Source organism: Panthera pardus, unplaced genomic scaffold (assembly GCF_024362965.1).
Source record: "Panthera pardus isolate Hobbes unplaced genomic scaffold, ASM2436296v1 HiC_scaffold_12, whole genome shotgun sequence".
Lineage (NCBI taxonomy): Eukaryota > Metazoa > Chordata > Mammalia > Carnivora > Felidae > Panthera > Panthera pardus.
In genome coordinates this window covers 5,561,595-5,582,357 of record NW_026526677.1, presented here as the reverse complement: position 1 = coordinate 5,582,357, position 20,763 = coordinate 5,561,595, and the positions used below count along the sequence as shown (strand labels likewise).

The following is a 20,763-nucleotide window of genomic DNA, read 5'->3' as shown; positions in this document are numbered from 1 at the left end:
CGGGGCCGGAGGCGGCGGCGGCTCCGGGGCGCGGGCGGCGGCGGTGGCGGCGGCGGCGGCGGCGGCGGCCCGACTGCAGTCCCGGCGGGAGCGGAGCGAGCCGGGGCCGGGCCCGAGCCGGCGCCATGGGGCGGCGCCGCCTGTGAGCCGCGGCGAGCGGAGCCGCGGGCGCCGAGCGGGGCCAGGCGGGCGGCGGCGCCCGAGGCCGACGGAGCGGCCGGGCCGGGGCCGAGCGCGCCGAGCGGAGCGGAGCCGAGCCGAGCGGCGGGAGAGGCCGCCGCCGCCGCCAAGATGGCGGACCTGGAGGCGGTGCTGGCCGATGTGAGCTACCTGATGGCCATGGAGAAGAGCAAGGCCACGCCGGCCGCGCGCGCCAGCAAGAAGATCCTGCTGCCCGAACCCAGGTGAGGCGGCCGCCGGCCGGGCCCGCTCCCCGAACCCGGAGCCCGCGCGGCCCCAGACCACCCCGCCGCTGGCCCCTGAACCCCCCCCCCCCACCCCAGTGCCCCGTGCCCCGGCCACCGCTCGGGGCTCGGCCACCCCGACCCGACCCCGCGGCCCCAGGCCCAGTGCACCTGAACCCGGGGCTTCCCGGCCCCGCCGGCTCCCGGGGCCGCGCAGTGCCCCCTGCCCCACTGCCTCCCTTCCCTTCGTACACGCTGCCTGCCCTCGCCCCCGGCGGCCCCGCGCTCCTGCCTTCTCCCACAGGGGCCCCGTGCTGCCCTTCATGCCCCTCCCGGCAGCCCCTGGTCCCCGTGGGGTCCCCTCCTCTACCTGCCACCGGCCACCTGGCCTGACTACATCCCCCATCCCTTAGCTTTCCCGACTCCCGGCACCCCGCCTTGGGGCTGCAGCACCCCCACTCCTAGCCCCCTCTCTCTGGTCGACTCTTGCGTGAGGTTTTGCGGGAGGTTTTGCGGGAGGCGGCAAGTCTTCCTGGTCTTCCCCCACCCATCGGGAGGGTCACTGGCTTGGGGTAGGGTTTAAGAGTGCTTTGGGGGCCGGGGTGGTGGTGGGGGGGAGCAGGGTGTGGCGCGCGTGCCCCAGCCCAGCGGGGGAGACACCCGCCGCCCCTCTCCCCTCCGATGCCTCCTCTGGCGGCCCTGCGTGCGGTGTCCCGTGGCTGCTGTTTGCCAGAGGATATCCCGGCACCTCTGCAGCAGCTGGACCACGGCTGCCGCCTCTCCGTGAGACTATTGATGTCACCGCACCCGGTATCAAAGTTGAAACTGTTCAGGATGTAGGCACGTTCTCTTCAGGATACGGACCGTTGCTGAGGTTTGGCCAGCATTTTATGGCTTCTAGAGTGTTTTCCCCTTGCGTGAGCCGCACTGCAACCTGTCAGCAGGTAGGACAGGTACAGTTTTGTCTCCACCGCACGGGTGGGGGAGCAGAAGCCCCGGAGGTGAGCGGCTCGCCCTGTGTCACAGGTAGTCCCGGCTGGCGCCTCGCCACCAGATCGGGGCTTCTGGCTTCCACGTCCACGTCATGGCTACTGCTCAGGCCTGAGCCGGGGCCTGGCTGTTCTGCATCTGCGACAGCTGTGTGCCCACCATGATTGCTCATGCCTGAGAGCTGGCATGCTGGAAGCCTGGCTGGCCTGGGAACCTGGGCCTGTCCTAGCTGTCATGTGACTTTGGGCAAGTCCCTTCCCCTCCGCTTCTGGGCCTCGGTTTTCTCATCTGTGAAATGTGGGTAGCGTGAAATAAGGGTTGTGACCCCGTGGCGTCCTAAGCCTTTGAAGCAGAGCGCAAAGCTGTGGGGAGTGCCTTGGCTACCTCTCCAGCACCCTTCTCTGTGCCCTGTTCACTGGGTTTCGGATTGACTGAACACCAGGCCTGGGAGAGGAAAATTGGTCTGCATTTTGAAAAGGCCGTTAGGGCCCGTTTTTTCTAAGACATTTGCAATCAGATTTCTCAAAACAGGAACCAGGCTGACTGTCAGCTGGGGGCTGTCCAGGGAGCAGCGACAGTTAGAACAAAAATGAGTTCAGAAATGACAAAGCCACGAGGGAGGAAATGGGGGGGAGTCAGCCCCTGGGGCTCACAACGGCTCTCCTTGGTGGCTGCGGCCTCGAGACCCTCCTGCAGGTTGGGGCTCTGCAAAGTGTCAGGCAGAACCTTTTCTGGAACTCTCTGTGTTTGGGTAATCTCTCCCCAGAATGCATTGCTCCCGATGGGGCCCCGCCTTGGGTTGGCCCTGCAGGTGTTAGAACCCTGAGAAACGAGATGTTCCTCTTTTCCTGTCCCCTTTACCATCTGTGGTAGTGACGGTGCTGATAGGAACGATGGTGGAAATTATAACAATTTATTATTTATTATGACATCTGTCATCTCAGTTGATCCAAAAACCAACCTGTGAAGTTGGCACGGCCATGCCTCACATGTAAGCGGTTGCTCAGGAAATATCAGGACCGGGTGATGTCTGGAACCAGGCTGTGAGTTTTAGGGGAACAGCAGGAGACCAAGACCCAGGTGTCATGGCTTCTCACAGGGGGTCGCCATCCAGCAGCACAGCGTTGGACAGATGCACCACCACTGTGAGATGGATAGAGGCTCTCGCAGCGCCCGTCGGTGCCCTGAGGCCAGGCCTCTCCTAATGGAGGACATGCCAGCCTTTGCTTTTATGCTTCGCACACCTGGTGGGTCGGATGGCTCCTGCCCTGGAAGGTCACGAAGACCGTGTCTTACATTTGCCTAGCGCTTCCCAGTTTGCAAGCTAGCTTTTACTCCAGCTGATTCTTTCCACAACTGTGGGAGAGCAGGGCCCCGAAGGTGGTATTCTCCCGTTTAATATTTGAAGCAACTGAGGCCCGGGAAGGGGAGGAGACTTAGTCCCAGGGGCGAGCTGGAATTTGAACTCAGGTCTCTGGACCCCCTGCTGTGCTTCATTTCCTCCACACAGCGCTGTACCCCCGCTGCTCTCCCGTCTGGCACCCCTCATCTGGGTCGCCGTGGTCTGGGGGTTGGCCTGGAAGCAGCGGGACACAAGGCCCGGCCCCTGCCCCGTCATCTGGGACAGAATGGAGCCGCTCTGACAAAGCTAGGACGCGGAAGAGGCAGCTCCTGCCTGGGGTCACGTCTTCCCCTCACCCACAAGGTCAGGGTCGGGAAGAATGGCCGTGGTTCGTCCATGACGAGATGCCATTTGGAGACGTTCCCACCTTGGGGTGGTCCGTCTTGGCAGCCTGCCTGCAGCTGGTGCCCAGGTTGTGGCTTGGCCGGGAGCTGGGGCTGGCATCAGCTCTGACTCGTCAGGGCTAGGAACAGGAGCTGTTGGGCAGGCACAGTGCCACTTTGAGTTGGCACAGGGTCCTCCCCTTCTGTCACCCTATAGAATCCGAGGGAACAGACCCATTTCTCGACCTCCTCATGGAAGGAGGCAGTGTTGTGTAGCCGGGAGACAGGAGACCCGGCTTGTGATCCTGCTGCGATCCCAGCATGTCCCTTTTCCTGACTGCACCTGTCTCCGTGTCCCCTTCAGTAAAGCCAGGGCCCGCCCCCCAGGGATGACCTCGCAGTGCTCCTTCAGCCCTCGGGCCTGTGGTCTGTGCTTCTCCCCGATGGAGCTGCTCTCCCTCCACCAGCAGCGGTCCTGTAATTACTGTCATTTGCTTAATATGACCACGGAGGCCGGGTGTAATTAATCTCTGGGCTCCTGGCTCAGGAGCCTCGCTCAGGCGGTCCCAGGAGATGCCCCTGCCCTCCCTGGTGACAGTGGCAGCCCCAGCAGCAGATTGTCGGAGCCGGGTGCCTCTTGCAGCCTCCCATTTTCTCAGCTCTTTCCTGGTCCCTCCCCCACCATGGATTTCCTCCTTCCTGCCCTTTTCTGGCTTCCCTGCCTCCCAGACCGGGCCACTCTTCCTCTGCTTCTTCGTTCCTGTTAACTCTTTGCCTCCAGGACTTCCTGCCCACGATTTGTATGGGGGGGGGGGGGCAGGGAAGGGGTGCAGGGGAAGCTTTCCTCCCTTCCTCCTCCACTTCTCCATCACCAGCAAAACGCTGTTTATTTCCAGCCTTTGTCCCTCACCCAGAACTTTCTACCCCAGCGGTAGCTCTCCTCCTCACTCCCACACCCCGCCAAACAAGGTGATCTTTTCAGCAGTCATTCCCTCTGGGCCTTTGAAGCCCCTCCTTTGCTCAGGAGTGGGTCTCTGGGACGTCTGTTCCCACCTGCGCTCCTCTCCAGGCCATGGGGTTTCGCATTTTTGCCATTAAGTTGCTTGCCCGCCCTCCCGCTGTTCCCTCAGTAAGTGGATTTGAAGGGAGCATGAGCATTATGGGTTGGAATCTGTGCAGGGGAATCTGGGCTCTGTCAAACCAGGAATAACGTGTCCTATTAATGCACGATCAATCCCTAGTAGTAAATTCCCGGTGACGTCAGGTGTAGGCACTCTGCAGCGGCGCTTCCTCCCCGCCCCGGGCACCCAGGGGCTGTGCGCGCACGGCTGGTGCTTCCAGGATATTCTGCTCCTGCCTCGGAGCAAACAGCCAACGCCAGGAGCACGTGAGAGTCTTTGAGGATCGCACAGCCTCCCTCACACCTGCCCCTTCCTCCTGTGGCCCCAAGGGGCCACTGTGCTCTGTTGGTCACATAAGACAGAGAGTTGTACTCAAGTTATCACTGATCTGTTTCAAGTAAGAGATACTGAAAATGACGTGTTTGGCTGCAGCTTTTTCTAAATAACATTCCTTCTCTGCATCTCTGCTGCCTCGAAGGGTAGCATCTGTGTTGGCAGAGGAGCAGGGTTTCAGAAGCGAGTTTTCTGGTGTAAAAGTGTTAGCAGCTCTGTCTCTGAGCGGGGCATTCTCTGACTCTGGAGGCCACCCAGGTCGGGGTGGACAGCCCCTTCCTGGGAACCACGGGCCACGGGGCCCCAGAACTTTGTTCTTGGTGCGTTTTAACATAATGGCAGTAAATTGCAGGGTGTGGTACTCAGGTCATGTTAGCATAGAAGCCGTGACATGTGACAAGGCCGCCAGAGAGCACCCTCCTCCCCCCCCCCCCCCCCCCGCACATCCCGCAAGGAGCCACGTCGTGGCCACCGCACTGACTGTTGGGAGCCTGGGTGGCTTGGGCGTTTGCGTGGGGGGGGGGGGGGTGGTGTGCTTGTGTGCGTGCCACCTAGTGCGCGTCTTTTTCTCTTCCCTGGGCTTGGCCTTTCCGGGTGGCCTTCAGGGTTGGTCTTTCCCACTTGGTATGCGGCCCTGTTCTCGAGCTGAGGACACTGAGCCCCAGGGCAAGTCATTGAGAAATATTAATAAGAAGCCCCAGAGGACTTCCTCCTCCTGCTGCCACCTCAGTGCCAGGTTTCCTGGAAATGCCACAGAGGAGCCGCTGCCACGGCCACAGCCTCTGCTCCGCTGGCTTGTTCACTGTCCTCTCCCAGAGCGTGGCTATTCAAGGCGTGGCCGTGCCAGACCCACCAGGCCCTGCCGCCCCCGTGCCATCCTGCACCGTCCTGGGCTTTCGCAACTCTGGCATCCCGGTGACACCCCGGCCTGCCAGGTGCCAGCCGAAGCTGCCCGTAGCCCGCCGGGCTCCCGGGAGAGATGCTACCCGCTGCCCACAGCACTGGCAGTGGACGGAGGGGGAGGCAGCCGGGGTACAAGTCCGGGGTCCTCTGCAGAGGTTGCAGGGGGAGGCCCCTGCCTGGCGAGTCGCCTTTTCTCGGGGAGAGTTGGACATTTTCTGGCTGCTGTCTCCATGTGGGATGCTGGGCAGGCCACTCAGCTTCTAGCCTAGATCTCCTCACCATCAAAACAAAACAAGCATGTCTGCCCCCAGCCCTTGCTGTCCCTCCTAGTCCGCACGAGCTGCCGTCTGTGACCCTGTGTGGGAGTCGTCTGTGAGGGCCAGGATCAGCCTCTGTGCCACAGAGCAAGGGACCTTGCCTTTCTTCTGAACCATGTGGTTCCAGAAGGCACCGGAAGTTCTCCCCCACAGCCCTCACCCCCTTCCTGCCTGCCTGCCGTCCTGTCACCCCTACCCACACTCCGGGCTGCGGGGGAGGACGCGCTCTCCCCCTCAGTGTCAGGGTTGGCCTGCTCCTGGGAGCAGCTGGGGCCAAAGCGAACAGCCCTGGCCGTAGGCCGCAGGGTCCGGCAGCTCCCTGCCAGACAGGGCAGGCCCTCCTGCCACGGGGCCCTTGCTGCTTCGTCAGGGGCTGGTATCAGGTTCTGCCCCCAACCACCCACCCCCCCCCCCCCCCCGGGTCCTCAGGCTGATGAGCATGAGTGTGTGAGGCTGGTCTGTGAGCCACTCACCTGGCCCCAGCCCTGGTCAGAGCTCGCCAGTCAGGAGGCCTGGCAGCAGGCGGCACCCTCTGAGGATGTGGGAGGGTGTGGGGCAAAGACCCAAACGAGACCAAACAGCTTATGATCATGTTCTAGAAGAGGTGCGGTCTGGGGGATCCCAGCGGGAGGGCTGCCTCCAGGAGGGGAGCTCTCACAGCAAGGCTGGCGTCTTAGGACATTCTGCTGTGTCCTCTCAGGCTCTCTATTTTTTTATTTTATGTATTTATTTTATTTTTTTGAGAAATTTTTAAAAGTTTATTTTGAGAGAGAGAGAGAGAGAGCGTGCATGCACACACACACACACACACACACACGCATGAGGTGGGGAGGGGCAGAGAGAGAGAGGAAGAGAGAATCGCAAGCAGGCTCTGCACTGACAGTGCAGAGCTGGACTCGGGCCTCGATCTCACGAACCGTGAGATCATGACCTGAAACCAAACCAAGAGTCGGTTGCTTAACCGACTGAGCCACCCAGGCGCCCCCTCTCGGGCTTTTCACCTGGCCAGCGCGGTGGCGACAGTTCAGAAATTTGTTGACGTCCTCATTTCACAAGTGGGCCAACTGGACGGTTAAAGTCTGTGACTTGGCCTGGCCTCCTCCACGGAGGGGACTTGGGGAGAGCCGTTTGGAACTCAGGCGTGGGTGTCCCCCTGACCGCAAGAGCCAAGGCAGCCAGGGGCCCTTCCCCAGAGAGACTGAGCGCCTGAGGGTCCTTCTGGCGGGGAGGATGCAGGCGTCTGGCTCTCCTGACAACCCAGAGTTGATCGGGGAGCCACGTGCTCCTGTATATCGGACTTGTTGGCCTGGGTGGGGGCAGAAATGCTACTCTGGGCTCGTCGCCACCCTAGACTCTGCCAGTATCAGGGAGCGGGTGTTGCAGATGAAGGTGACCCAGCCCAGGAGGCCACCACTGCTGCCCGTGCCAGCCTGTATTTGCCACCCGGCGGGAATGTGCCCCATAACACGTTTTTCTAAACTACAGGCTCCCTTGGCCACCAGCCCCATGAGAACAGACAGGAAACCCTAATGCTGTCGCTTTGGGGGCCTTCCATTCAAGGCTTTGCTCAGTCCAATCTTGTGTTTGGATGGGGGGGGGGGTTGTTTATTTTATTTAGAAAACTTTTTTTTTTCTTTTTAAGGAAGAAAGTGAAGTGCTGTGGGCTGGGAAGAGAGGCGTCCCATGCAGCTCCAGAGGGGGGAGGCGGGGTCTGGCCACCGGTGCCCCACTTTCTGCTCTCTCCTGGGCTGACCCCACAGCAGAGCCGCCGGGAAGGGAGAAGGCTGGGCTGCAGGCTGGCTCCCTCGTCCACGGGCCCTCGGGGAGAGGGCATTTCCCTGGAGGGTCCGGTTCCCAGCCGTTCTGGGGGTCACCGGGTCCTGTGATGGGAAGCGGGGGGTGTTCCCATCACGCTGCCTTCCCTAAGCTGCTGTCAGCCACGCTGGTTCCCAGGAAGCCAGTTTGGGGCTCAGGGGGGCTTCCCATCTGGACCTGAAGCATCTGGACATCATCCCTCTTGACTGCAACTGACCTCCATCTGACCACTCACCTCCGTGGGGGATTGACATTTTGTGATTCCCCCACCCCCCACTTTGTTACCTTGTCCATCCCCTTCCATAGACCAAAATGTCCCCAAACACAGGATTTGGGTGCAGACATGGCGTGCCAAGAGCTGAGCCAAGGGGTGGTGAGGATCCAGCCTTCCTGTTCCACCTTACAGGTGAAATCCAGGCACTTGGCCCTTACGGAGCCCCAGGTTCCGAGCCCCTAACTCCTGGCTGCCTGGTCTCAAGACCCTGCCGGCCCTTCGCTGCCTTGCACTGGGCCCTGGCTGCTCTGCTGCACCCCAGCACGCCCCTGGCCTGCCCTCCTGTCCTCCAAAAAGGAGGTCCTAAGCTCTCCCTCACAGGAAATGAGGGGCTCTGGTCTCTGGGCTGCAGGCCCCAGGGCAGGTGTCTCTAGTTTCTGCCGTGTGTGAGCACAGAGCGGGGCTTGGAATCAGGCCTCGCCTCCCGAGTGCCTGTGAGTCTCTGTGGGTCCCCTGGGGCTGGGGAGATGTGTTCTTGGTGGTGGCTGGTGGAAGTGAGCTGGCATGTGACAGTCGGGAGGGGAGACGGTGGCGGCCTGGGTGAGGACCACATCCTGGCCTCGGAGCCCCTGTCCACTGCAGAGGGCATCCTTGCTTTCCTGAGGGAACCAGCTCGGAAGTGGCCACCACTTCGGCGTGGGGCCACCAAGCCACTGGCCCTCAGCTGGGAGCTCCGCTCTCGTTGGTTGGAGTCGCAGGATAGGGACACGGGAGGGCTGTCCTGGCCATCAGCACCCTTCTTGCTGTTGGAGGAGGTCACGGCATCTTCCAGCCTTCTAGGGTGGGGAAGCAGAGGAGGGAGTCATTTAGATAGCTCTGAATTCTCCTATGTTATCTTGCGTGGCCTTTCCTTGTGTGGCTCAAACTCGAGCGGAAGCCTGGGGGGAGTGGAGCCTGGGCTTCCGCTCAGACCGTCTCAGAAGGAGAGTGCTGAGCAGAAAAGGGCAGGAGTCCCCCCGCCTCCGAGCACAGGCCCAGCGGCTGGGCAGCGTCCGTGGGCCACACTGGCCCTGCCTGGAACGTTCTCACCTCAGACACCTCTCTCGTGGGCCAGACCATTGCAGGCCTGGCCTGCCGTCCCGCTGGCCTGGTCAACTCCTCTGCCTGCCCGATGGCCCGAGCCTGCTCGCACCCAGCCCTGTTTCTTCCCCTTCTTACTGGCCGTCCCTCTAGTGTCTCACTACCCGGGCTTCCTCCTGTGGGGCCTCCAGCGGACTCCGCCTTCCCCGGCTGAGCTTCCCAAGCGTCCCTAGCCGAGCTCCCTCCTGCCTGGGATAGCCTCTTGCTCACCTTGGCCGGGTCTTCCCCTGCTTGTCCCCACATCCACCCACCTGCCCTGGGCTTTGCCACCTGTTGACATCCTGTTTGCACGGAGGAACCCAGTGAAGTTCCTCCTCCACACAGCCTCTCGTGATGACCCAGAACACTCTTCCCTTCCTGAGTGGGTCCTGTCAGGCTTTGTCACACACTGTGTCATGTCTTAGAGCCACGCATGCGGAACTTTCCTGCCTGGAGGTCAGGGGTACGTGGTACCTTCCAGTAGAAAACGGCAGCAGACCCTGGTGACCCGCGCTGGGCTCCAAGAGGGATGCAGGGCCACAGAGCCCAGACTTTCTCATTCTGGTCCTCACCAGCTGCGACGTCTTTTGTCGGTGGACTGCCGGTGGCCCCACATATCCTAAGGGCCTTGTGAGCATTGCCTGGGCTCAGGTGTGACTGCGCAGCTTGGTCCCCGGTACAGGCAGCTAAGAGTGTTCCTCAGGAGCCTGAGCCAGTGGAGGCGTGACAGGCAGGCTGGCAGGGCTGGTGTACAGGTGACCCAGGAGCGGGGAGGAGGGGACGGCAAGGTCTGTCTCGGGCACAAAGGACAGCCCCGTGTCGCTTGCCCAGACAGCCCTTGGTGTTGAAGGTGAGCTTTCCGGGTGGGGACCGTTGGGTTGGGCTTTCCATGGTCGCAACGGCCAGCCTCTCCCTTGCTGCCCTCCCAAGCAACCCAGGGACAGAGGGGCATGTTTCTAATTCAGATGTTAGGAACACAGGAGCTGGGGCTTGGTTTTTGTTTCGTCTTGCTATTACTGTGTAAAAAACCTGAGATATAATTCACATAACATAAAATTCATCATTTTAAAGAGTGCGGCCCAGTGGGTTTTAGTACAACTCTCAACCTACCTAATTGGGCAGCTCTCACCCTAATTCCAGAACATTTCCATCACCCCCAAGAAGAAACCCCCTACCTGTTGGCAGTCACTCCTCTTCTGTGCCCCAGCCCCTGGCACCCACTAATCTGCTCTCTGTCTCTGTAGATTTGCCTGTTCTGGACATGCGACGTAAGTGGCGTCATAGAACTGGGGGCCTTTTGTGACTCTCTTTTTTCGTTTCGCTGCGTGCTAGGGTTCATCCATGTCGTAGCATTTCCATATATCAGTGCTTTGTCCCACCTTATGGCCGAGCAGTATTCCGTGGTAAGGATAGGCCCCGTTTTGGTTACCCATCATCTGCTGATGGTGAGGCCCGGCTTTTGAGGTTTGGCCAGGTTCCCGAAGCCAGCATGAGGCAGTACTGGGACCGGACTTCTGAGCAGCCACCTGCTGGCCACCCTAGCTTTTGGGGACAGAGCCCAGGTGGGCAGGCCCGGACTGGCAGTTTGCCTTCTTGGAGGGAACGGTGACATTCTGGATCCCGGGGGGAAGAGGCAGGGCCAGCAGGCCTGGCAGGAGCCCCGGGGGCTCCGGCTCACTGAGGGCACCCCCCCGCCCCCCCCGCTGTCTTTCAGCATCCGAAGCGTCATGCAGAAGTACCTGGAAGACCGGGGCGAGGTGACCTTTGAGAAGATCTTCTCCCAGAAGCTGGGTGAGTATGAGGTCTGCCAGCCCCAAGGACTTCCCGCCACCGTCCAGCTGCCCCGGGCCTGGGGCGAGGGGGCAGGAGGACCCTGAGGCCGCTCTCCTGCCCCCACCCCAGCCGGCTGGCCTCTGTTCCCTCCCTGGAGCTCTGGCCTCCCATCTGATGGGGCAGGGTTGGGTTGTGATGGGAGCGTCCCCCCGGGATGGTGACCCACTGTGCCTCCCAGCCCCTGGCGGTCAGCCCTGGGAGCCCCGTGAAGGGGGTGGGGGCCCAGCAGTCTTCCAGGGCGGCCGGGGAAGTTCCTCCTTTGGGTTTTTGTTTTTGAGAGTTGCAGCTTCCCCTTGGCGCAGGCACAGCTGCTGCGGGGCCGTTGGTAGAGCTGACAGGAAGGGGCGGGGCCCTTCCTGTGGCGCCTGCCGAGCTGTGGTCTCCCGCCCCCGCCCCCATGGGCCCTCTTTGAGAGCAACCTGCTTCAGCGGCCCCTCGAGCCTCCTCCTCCTCCAGTGCCCTGGTTTTACAGTGCCGCTGCTGCAGCACTGGCCCACGGGGCGAGGTTGGGTTGGGGTGGTTCCCGGGAAGCAGGCTTCAGGCACACACAGCTCTGGTTCGGCCTTCCCGAGAGGAGAGCAGGATCTCAGCTCTGAAGTGGGAGTGGCCTGGCCTGGCCTGGCAGGACCAGGCATTGGAAGTCAGTGTTGGGGAGCCAGTGCGTCAAAAAGCACAGCTTGGGTCGGCCCCCTGCCTGTGCTGTGTGACCTTGGGCGCGTGGCTTTACCTCTCTGAGCCTGTTGGTGTCCTCACCTAGGAATTAGGACTCAGAAGCCTTGCTGCCCGGGACTGTTGGAAGGCCAGATGAGTTGGCCTCAGTGAAAGCCCCTTGCCCACTGGGAAACCCAGGTCACGAGTGACTCGAAGGCCAGGCCGCCTTTACCAGGAGTGACGGCTGTGTGCTGTGCCGGAGGTGTCCAGGCAGTGCCCCCAAAGAGGCATGGAAGCTATCTAGTGCGAGGCTGGTCACCCTTGTCAGGCTGGAGGGAATGGGGACTGCCCTTACTTCCCCCTTGCTCTCCAGGGCTGCTCTGGGGCCGGGCCTCGGGCCCCCATTCCCTGGGAGGGGTGAGGCCTGGGAGCCCTTCCCATAGCTTGTCCCGCCTCTTACTTTCCCCAGTGGCCTCGTGCCCTTCGAGGCCCCACCCCCTGGCCTGTCTTTCCCAGCACCTCCCAGCGGGTAGTAGAGCCGAACCTTCTACTGACAGGCCTCCGCCGGTGGCCCACCTGACAGGCCTCCGCCGGTGTGTTTCTGCAGCTGTTCCTCAGGGCTGCTGTGAGAATCGGCCAGATACAGCGGGGGCACGATATGGGGCGTCCGGGGAGAGGGACGTGGGTCCCTTGGGAGGCTGCCCTCCTCCTGCCCGCCATGCTCTGGCCTGACCCAGGTGGCTCTGCACCCACACAGCCCGCCCAGTGGGGTGCGGTGCAGGCCCTAGACGGCAGGGAGAGGGCGGGGAGCCGGAGTCAGCCTCTGCTTCGCCAGAGCGCCCGGAGCACCCATCACGTTCCAGCTGACATCTGGGGTTCTGGGAGACGGGCACCCCTCAACCCGAAACTGAGAATCTTCAGCTGGTGACAGCTTTGGGGGCCGCCTCGTCCTGTCCCTGCCTGGGGCAGAGACCACCTCGGCTGCCTCCTTGGCCAGTTCTGCCCAGGGAGCCCCAAGCCCACGCCGCCCGCCCTGATGGGAAGGCCAGAGAGGGGCGTGGCCCCGTGTGACCCAACACACTTGCTTTCAGGGTACCTGCTCTTCCGAGACTTCTGCCTGAAACACCTAGAGGAGGCCAAGCCGTTGGTGGAGTTCTATGAGGAGGTGAGGCCCCCGCTGCCTGCAGAGAGGGGAGAAGGTTGGGCTGCTTTCATTCAGTCTCTAAGATGCCTGCTATTGGTGCCTCTGTGTCACCCGTGGGGATCTTGTCCTCTAGATCAAGAAATACGAGAAGCTGGAGACAGAGGAGGAGCGCTTGGCTCGCAGCCGGGAGGTCTTCGACACCTACATCATGAAGGAGCTGCTGGCCTGCTCACACGTGAGTGCCGCGGCCAGCCCGTCCCTAGGTCTAGACCCCAGCGCCGGCCCAGAGCGGCCTGGGGTGTGGGCAGGGATGCAGGGGCCCTGCAGAGGATTCACAGCCACCTCTGTCTTCTGCAGCCCTTCTCGAAAAGTGCCACTGAGCACGTCCAGGGCCACCTGGTGAAGAAGCAGGTTCCTCCGGATCTCTTCCAGGTGCGTGCTGGGCTTATCCCCGCTGCCTCCCTGCCCAGCCAGGGGCACCCTGGGACCGTTGAGGTCACGGAGCCTGGCCGGCTCCCAGTCTGGCTCAGTCACCAACCTCCAGCTTCTCCCCTTAGCCATACATTGAAGAGATTTGTCAGAACCTCCGAGGGGATGTGTTCCAGAAATTCATCGAGAGGTGAGAGCAGAGCATATGCGGGAGGGGCAGGGGAGGAAGAGGCAGCTCTGAGAAGGGCTGTGGATGGTGTGGAGGAGAGAATCCAGGCAGGCGGGTGCCTGGGCCCCGCCAACGGCCCCATGCAGGGACTCCTGAGAAGTGGGACAGGCTCCTAGCCACCACCTCCTCCACAGTCCCACCCTGTCCTTCTTAGTGCCAGGCATCTCCGAGCCCCAGGGGATTCTCCGGGGTGTGAAGGACCACCTAAGTGTCATTCCTTCTCATGGACTGTTGAGCACCTTGCTGGGCCCATCTATGCTGAGAAGCGTCAGGGTGGCACAAAAGGACACACCGTCCTCTTCTGTGGCCCCCGTGGCCAGAGCTGGCCTGGTGGGTGGGAGTTGCAGGCAGATTTCAGCGTAATGTGAGCAACAGCTTTCTTAGGGTCCCAGCTGCCAGGCAACGGAGGGGGAGTGTCACAGGGGTGAGTGCTGCGTCACTAGAGGTGTACAAGCAGGGATGAGATGAGCATTGTCAGCGATACAGTGGGAGGAAGTCCAGGTCAGACCGGAGGTCCTCTTTTCTAAGCTTATCTGAAACCCACTTGGGCCAGCGCTACTCCCGGGAGTCCAGGAGAGGACAGCTGAGGTTCGGGACCCCAGACAATGGCAGTGGTGTGGGGTAGGCTCGCACCCCGCATCATTTTGCCCACTTTCTGAAGTTCATCTGAGCCCTGGTTCTTCCCTTACAGCGATAAATTCACACGATTTTGCCAGTGGAAGAATGTGGAGCTCAACATCCATGTGAGTGGGCCGGGTGGGCATGGAAGACTGCTCCCTCCCTTCCACCCTTCCCAGGGAGCTGGGCACCGAAGCTCGGCCAGGGCTGGGCGGGTCAGGGGAGCCTGCCCTTCAGCCCCCAGGGTGGTGGCTGTGGGCTCGGTGCCAGGATCCCAGTGAGGGTGGCTCAGGGCAGGTAAGTGCATGGCGAGGGTGGTCCCGGGCCTGGGACTGGCCCCCCCGCTGCCTGGGTGTCCCTGCCCTGGGTGCTCTGACCCTGCTTGTTGCCGCCCCACAGCTGACCATGAACGACTTCAGCGTGCACCGCATCATCGGACGAGGGGGCTTCGGCGAGGTCTATGGGTGCCGGAAGGCCGACACGGGCAAGATGTGAGCGCCAGCTCAGCCGGTGTCGAGTGGGATGCCTGAGGGAGGGGAGGGCCCCCTGGGGGTGTGCATGGAAGAGCCGTGAGGGGATCGGGGCCCCCAGGTCCTACGCGGGCAGGTCTCTGCAGAGGCTACTGTCTCCCCCCTTTCCGTGTTGGTGCTGCCGCCCCCCACAGGCCCCCAGAGGCCCCGCCTCACCAGTACTCTCTCCTGCCTTCTGTCTTGCCTCGTCTCAGTGTCCAGTTCTCACCGCGAGAGCCCTGAGGGCTTGCCCCCCCGCCCCGCCCCCCATGGACCGCCCCCCCAGACACAGCCCTGGGCTCTGCGCTGAAGGTGCGTGTGGACTGACTGACCAGCCAGCGCCCCCCGCCCCCCTTCCCACCAGGTACGCCATGAAGTGTCTGGATAAGAAGCGCATCAAGATGAAGCAGGGGGAGACCCTGGCCCTGAACGAGCGCATCATGCTGTCCCTCGTCAGCACTGGGGTGAGCCAGGAGGGCCCGGGCGGGTCACTGCAGCAGCCTCAGGTCCCGGAACCGTGCGCGGCCTCTGCTGACCTGGCCTCCCATGCCCTCCCAGGACTGCCCGTTCATCGTGTGCATGTCGTACGCATTCCACACGCCGGACAAGCTCAGCTTCATCCTCGATCTCATGAACGGTGAGTGCGCGGCCTGGCCCCCCGGTGGGCCGCGGGGCTGGGGGCTGGGACGGGCAGCTGAGCGCCACCCTGCGGGGCTGCCTCCCTCAGGCGGGGACCTGCACTACCACCTGTCCCAGCACGGGGTTTTCTCCGAGGCCGACATGCGCTTCTACGCGGCCGAGATCATCCTGGGCCTGGAGCACATGCACAACCGCTTCGTTGTCTATCGGGACCTGAAGGTGAGGCTCTGCACCCCCCTCCCCTCCGCGCCACTGGCCCGCCTGGCCCACAGCGGTGGCGTTCTGGGACAGAGTCGGCTGGCTGCTCCCTTCTTCACCGGCCCCCCTACCCAGCCATTTTCTGGACTCCAGTTGCAACTGGGGAAAGGAGGGGAAGACCCCACCCGGGGCCTTGTCCCTGGACACCCACAACACTCCAGGGTGAGGACAGTGACCTAGCTGGCCTCTTGCCTGGCCAGGCCCTGTCCTGAGTCACCCTTGAGGCTGCTCACTGGGCTTCCCCCACAGCCAGCCAACATCCTTCTGGACGAGCACGGTCACGTGCGCATCTCAGACCTCGGCCTGGCCTGCGACTTCTCCAAGAAGAAGCCCCACGCCAGCGTGTGAGTGCCCGGCCCCCCCACTCTCCCTTCCCGCACCCTCCGCCAGACCCTCTCATGGCCTCCTTGCTCCCACAGGGGCACCCACGGGTACATGGCCCCTGAGGTCCTGCAGAAGGGTGTGGCCTACGATAGCAGCGCTGACTGGTTCTCCCTGGGCTGCATGCTTTTCAAGTTGCTGCGGGGGTGAGTGGGCCCTCCCCGGCCGGCGGGTGGGACGGGACAGGGAAGAGCTCATCCCTAGTCCAGGTAGGTGTCTAGGGGAGGGGGGCTACAGCTGCCTGGGTGTCAGGGCGGCACCATCCCTGGCTTTGGATGAGGATCATTGTCGCTCCCTGCCTCGGTTTCCCCATTCCTATCCTCTGACCTTGTGCTTCTTGCCCAGGCACAGCCCCTTTCGGCAGCACAAGACCAAAGATAAGCACGAGATTGACCGCATGACATTGACGATGGTGAGTGTAGGGAGGCTGGGTGGAGTCCATGGGGGGCGGTCACCGTGGGGATGGGGTCTCCTGTGCGTGTCAGGGTCATGGATTCTTGGTTCTCACCAAATAACAACAAACTTGGGCCACTCATCCTTACTCTGGCCTCCTGCCCCAGAGGCTTCCCATCCCTGTGTTGTCAGAACAAATGTGCCCGTTGGGGCAAATGAGGAAGCTGGGCCCTGTCTTTCCCTGTGCCGGGGGCCAGGTCCCATCCTCGGACCCTGCCAGTGTCCACTCCTCCCCGCAGGCTGTGGAGCTGCCCGACTCCTTCTCCCCCGAGCTCCGTTCCTTGCTGGAGGGGCTGCTGCAGAGGGATGTCAACCGGAGACTGGGCTGCCTGGGTCGAGGGTGAGTGCCCGGGACCAGGGCCAACTGTCTCAGGCCCTCCCTCCCAGGCCCTGGGTATTTGGGCATGCTGCTAGGCTAGCCTGAGGATGAGGGCTGTGTCCCGTCACTGGAGCCCCCTCCTGGTGCCAGCCTCTTTTGAGGGGTTCACGGGTTGGGAGATGGCCAGCCCCATCCAGTGTTCTCAGGGGACGGGGCTGCCTGGCGCACAGCTGCCGGAGCTGCTGGGGGACCGGCTTCCAGAAGGGCCCCTGTAACAAACGCGGCGATGATAATGATGAGGGCAACAGCTTTTTGTGTTTATTAAGCATTTACTAAGTTGTTGGGCACGATGTCGCAAGACTTACAAATGTGAAAACTCCCAACGGCCCTATGATGTGGGAACCGTTCTCCCCATTTTCGAGATGAGGAAACAGGCTGAGGTTTAAGGAACCTTCCCGGGGTGGCAGAGCCAGAGAATGGCTGTAGCAGGAGTTAGCCTGGGCCACCTGCTCCGGCGCCCAGGCTTCGCCCCGCCTGATGACCCACATCCCCCCACAGGGCCCAGGAGGTAAAGGAGAGCCCCTTCTTCCGCTCCTTGGACTGGCAGATGGTCTTCTTGCAGAAGGTACCAGCCTGGGGCAGGGCCAGGCGGGCGCCCTGTTGCCCCTGCCTGGTGCTGATGCCCCGCCTGTGCTCTGCTGCAGTACCCTCCCCCGCTGATCCCCCCTCGAGGGGAGGTGAACGCTGCTGACGCCTTCGACATTGGCTCCTTTGACGAGGAGGACACAAAAGGAATCAAGGTACCGGGCCCGGCCTGGCCTCTCACATGAGCCCTGATCCTGGCCTGCAGGGCTCTGTCAGCCGCTGGGCCTCAGGCTCCGCCTCCCCAAACGTGCCTGGGAGGGTGGGGGGCCGTGTGAGACCAGACCCCCCCCCCCCCCCCCCGCCCTCCCTGCCTGGGAGCCCTGGGGCTGGGCAGGCCTGTGGCTGATGGATGGATGTCCCTGCCCCGTCTACTCGCTGAAGTTGCTGGACAGTGACCAGGAACTCTACCGCAACTTCCCCCTCACCATCTCGGAGCGGTGGCAGCAGGAGGTGGCGGAGACGGTCTTCGACACCATCAATGCCGAGACCGACCGGCTGGAGGCCCGCAAGAAAACCAAAAACAAGCAGTTGGGCCACGAGGAAGGTGAGGGTTCGTAGCTGCCGTGGGCGCCCACCGGGCAGCTTGGAGATGAGAAATCGGCTCAGGCTTCGGAAGGCCACCGAGGCCAGCGGGTGGCCGAGCCCAGGATCCGGCCCCGGGCGGGCCGGGCTGAGCGCGCCTCTCACTCTCTCGCGGCAGACTACGCCCTGGGCAAGGACTGCATCATGCATGGCTACATGGCCAAGATGGGCAACCCCTTCCTGACGCAGTGGCAGAGGCGGTACTTCTACTTGTTCCCCAACCGGCTGGAGTGGCGGGGCGAGGGCGAGGCCCCGGTAAGGAGCGGGCCGGAGCCCGCGGGCGCCGGAGGCGGGGTGAGTGCCCGGGCCGCCAGCCCGCGCCGCATCCTCACCGCCCCTGCCCGCCCCTCCCGCCCGCCCTGCAGCAGAGCCTGCTGACCATGGAGGAGATCCAGTCTGTGGAGGAGACGCAGATCAAGGAGCGGAAGTGCCTCCTTCTCAAGATCCGCGGCGGCAAACAGTTTGTGCTGCAGTGCGACGTGAGTGGGGCCAGGGGCCGGCGGCGGGGGGTGGGGCGGGCTGGGAAGGGAGCCTCGGGCACCCAGGCCCCCCCACCCCCACCCCCCGGCTGACGGCCCCGGGTGCCCGCAGAGCGACCCTGAGCTGGTGCAGTGGAAGAAGGAGCTTCGGGACGCGTACCGCGAGGCCCAGCAGCTGGTGCAGCGCGTGCCCAAGATGAAGAACAAGCCGCGCTCGCCCGTGGTGGAGCTGAGCAAGGTGCCGCTGGTCCAGCGCGGCAGTGCCAACGGCCTCTGACCCGCCCGCCTTTTATAAACCTCTAATTTATTTTGTCGAATTTTTATTATTTGTTTTCCCGCAAAGCGGAAAAGGTTTTATTTTGTAATTATTGTGATTTCCTGTGGCCCCAGCCTGGCCCAGCCCCCAGGGGGGGCCCGCTTGCCTTGGCTCCTGCTGCCACCGACCCAGCCACTGTCCGGCCGCCCTCAGCCCCGACCCTCCAGGGGCCTCCCCTCCCAGTGTCTTCCTGTGGGTGGGAGCAGGGGGCGGGGGGGGGGGGGGAGCAGCAGCCCCTGCAGCCCTCCTGGCCCTTCTCCAGGGACGATGCCGCACCGCGTTGTGTCCCCTCAGGCTCTGTGCCCACAGCACAGCGGGGTGGCCCAGCGTCCCCCACCCCAGGGGAGGCCGCAGCACAGGGATACTACTTGAATTTTCCCACCGAAGCCCCTCCTGTGACAGGGGCACAGTCCTGCACTGTCCTGTCCTCCAGCCAGTCGGTGGAGGAGGGGCCCATTATCTCCCTGACCCCAGGGCCCGGCCACAGTGACTCGAGCTCTTGTGCCCCTGCCCAGGAAGAGCCCCTGTATCACTGGCCGCCTCCATTCCCACATTGCCTGGACACTGAGGGACTCTGGCATTGGCAGCAGGTGCGGCTGCCCTCCCTGCGGTCCCCCCCTCCCTCCCCCGCCGAGCGCCCGGGCTCAGGGACCACAGAAAGGCAGCTGTGGGTTGTGTCACACTGGCCTAGCCTGGCCCTGAGGTCCCCCCGCCCCCCCTGGGCTGGGCGAGGCCTCATCTGCCCGGGACCATAGGTGGCCAGCCTTGACGGGCCGGGCAGCACAGTGAGAGGGGCCAGGCGGGGCCAGCCCTCGCCACCCTGGGCTGGTCAGTGTGCCCCCCCCCCCCCGGGCTGTCCAGCCCCATAGCCCCACGTCCCGTCAGTGCCACTGCCCACAGGGCGCCACCCCGCCCGCCGCATGCCCCCTTGTGCCAGTCGCGCTGCCGTGTGTGGTGTCGCGCCCCCTCCCCCTGGGGCTGGGTTGGTGCACCCTCCCTTCCCATCTACTCCCGGGGGCGCTCCTTTGCCGATTTTTGAATGTGATTTTAAAGAGTGAAAAATGAGACTATGCGTTTTTATAAAAAATGGTGCCTGACTTGACCGTGTCCGATTCTTTTGTGCCCAGTGACCATTTTCAGCCGCCGCTGGGCTAGGGCCTGAGGGGAGAGGGTATTGGTGGGGCCAGGTCCCCTCTGCTGCCACAGCGGGCATCAGGGCCAGCCTGCCTTGGCCCAGTCCCTCCCCGGGGTAGGGCGGGGGGCTCCACGCCTCCTCTCCCGCCCCACCGGCTCATCCTCCCACACAAGGGGAAGCAGGAAGAGGGGCTTGGTGTCACATCTGGACTGATCGGCCGAGCACCTCAGCTCGCCAGGCATTGTGCTGAGGACACCCTTCGGGCAGTCAAGCACCTCTGCCCTTGGGGTCACGCAGTAGCCTCTGGGCCCTTAGACCGCTCTGGCTTTGGCCTTCCCTCTTGCCCCGCTGTGCAGCCCCCCAGTAGGGGTTCCTGCGGCCTGAGGGATTCCCTAGCATTTGGTCTCTACCCGGAGGCTCTGCTCAACCTCATTTTCCCCACATACTTGCCCTACAGGCCCCTGTGTGGTGATGCTGGTTGCTGCCCCTTGCGTGCTGGACTCTGCTGGGCAGGGCTGAGGGGCCCACAGCCAGAGCACAGCACGGCAGGTGGAGAAGGAAGGCTGCTGGGGGTAGAGGCTGAGACTTGGGAGGGAAAGGCCTTTGAGCTAGGCCTGCAGCACTGGGGTGGGGTGTTGGGGAGGATGTTCCCGATGGAGGAAACGGCCAGGCAGTCAGGAATGCCTCAGGTTGGTAGGAGCACTGTGGGAAGGAGCCAGCCCGGGAGGCCCTGAACACTAGGCTAATCCTGGCCCAGAGCCCAGCGTGCACTTAGTGATGAAGTTGGAAGTGGACGTGGGGTCTGAACTTGGCTAGGCTCTGGGAAGTCCCTTGAAGGCTCTGGACAAGCTGCATGATGAGGGCCGGCTGTAGAACAAGTCACTGATTTCCCAGCACATGATGCATGGAGGGAGGCAAAGGATAGGAGGCAGGGAGGCCAGATGGGAAGAACATTGCCCACCAGGAATGGGCTGCACTTGGGGACGAGAGAGGTAGGAGTCTGAAAGGGCACACAGGGAGGTCTGGGGCATGCTCAGCCTTAAAACAGGCAGTGAGTGCAGCCTGGGGAAAGAGGGTGAATGTGACCAGATCTGGTTTTAGTAATGCTAATGGGATAGCATGGGACACCAGGCATAGAGATGTCCCATGAGAGTCCCATGATGACTGATGAAATGCAGTCCTCCGGGTGGCATCAGGGTGAT

The 20,763-nt window shown here is 62.7% G+C and overlaps 1 protein-coding gene and 1 long non-coding RNA gene across 4 annotated transcripts; one reads left to right on the top strand and one right to left on the bottom strand.

Annotated features, from left to right (window-relative positions):
* GRK2 (G protein-coupled receptor kinase 2) lies at positions 1-19,523 on the top strand. Of its 3 annotated transcripts, none has more exons than XM_053899409.1 (21): positions 1-404; positions 10,656-10,732; positions 12,517-12,590; positions 12,703-12,804; positions 12,927-13,001; positions 13,127-13,188; positions 13,919-13,970; positions 14,245-14,336; positions 14,719-14,818; positions 14,913-14,991; positions 15,082-15,212; positions 15,501-15,595; positions 15,671-15,778; positions 15,978-16,044; positions 16,325-16,425; positions 16,963-17,029; positions 17,109-17,204; positions 17,431-17,593; positions 17,750-17,886; positions 18,000-18,110; positions 18,223-19,523. In XM_053899409.1, the coding sequence occupies exons 1-21, from the start codon at positions 292-294 to the stop codon at positions 18,385-18,387; spliced, it is 2,067 nt and encodes a 688-aa protein (XP_053755384.1). In that variant the 5' UTR covers positions 1-291; the 3' UTR covers positions 18,388-19,523. The 3 variants fall into 3 exon arrangements, with proteins under 3 accessions (XP_053755384.1, XP_053755383.1, XP_053755385.1); XM_053899408.1 differs by having other exon boundaries at positions 2-404; positions 17,997-18,110; XM_053899410.1 differs by lacking the exon at positions 1-404 and adding an exon at positions 2,406-2,437 and having other exon boundaries at positions 17,997-18,110.
* Positions 7,387-11,084, bottom strand: LOC109246841 (uncharacterized). The gene is made up of 2 exons (XR_002071472.2): positions 10,117-11,084; positions 7,387-8,658 (listed from the first exon to the last, which is right to left on the bottom strand). It is a non-coding gene; the product is annotated as an uncharacterized LOC109246841 (long non-coding RNA).
* Positions 19,524-20,763: the final 1,240 nt, after the last annotated feature.

Coding starts and splice junctions, on each gene's coding strand:
- GRK2 (XM_053899408.1), top strand. CDS start 292: ATGGCGGACCTGGAGGCGGTGCTGGCCGATGTGAGCTACCTGATGGCC. Junction 12,805..12,926: donor AGCTGCTGGCCTGCTCACAC/GTGAGTGCCGCG, acceptor TGTCTTCTGCAG/CCCTTCTCGAAAAGTGCCAC. Junction 17,205..17,430: donor AGGACACAAAAGGAATCAAG/GTACCGGGCCCG, acceptor TACTCGCTGAAG/TTGCTGGACAGTGACCAGGA.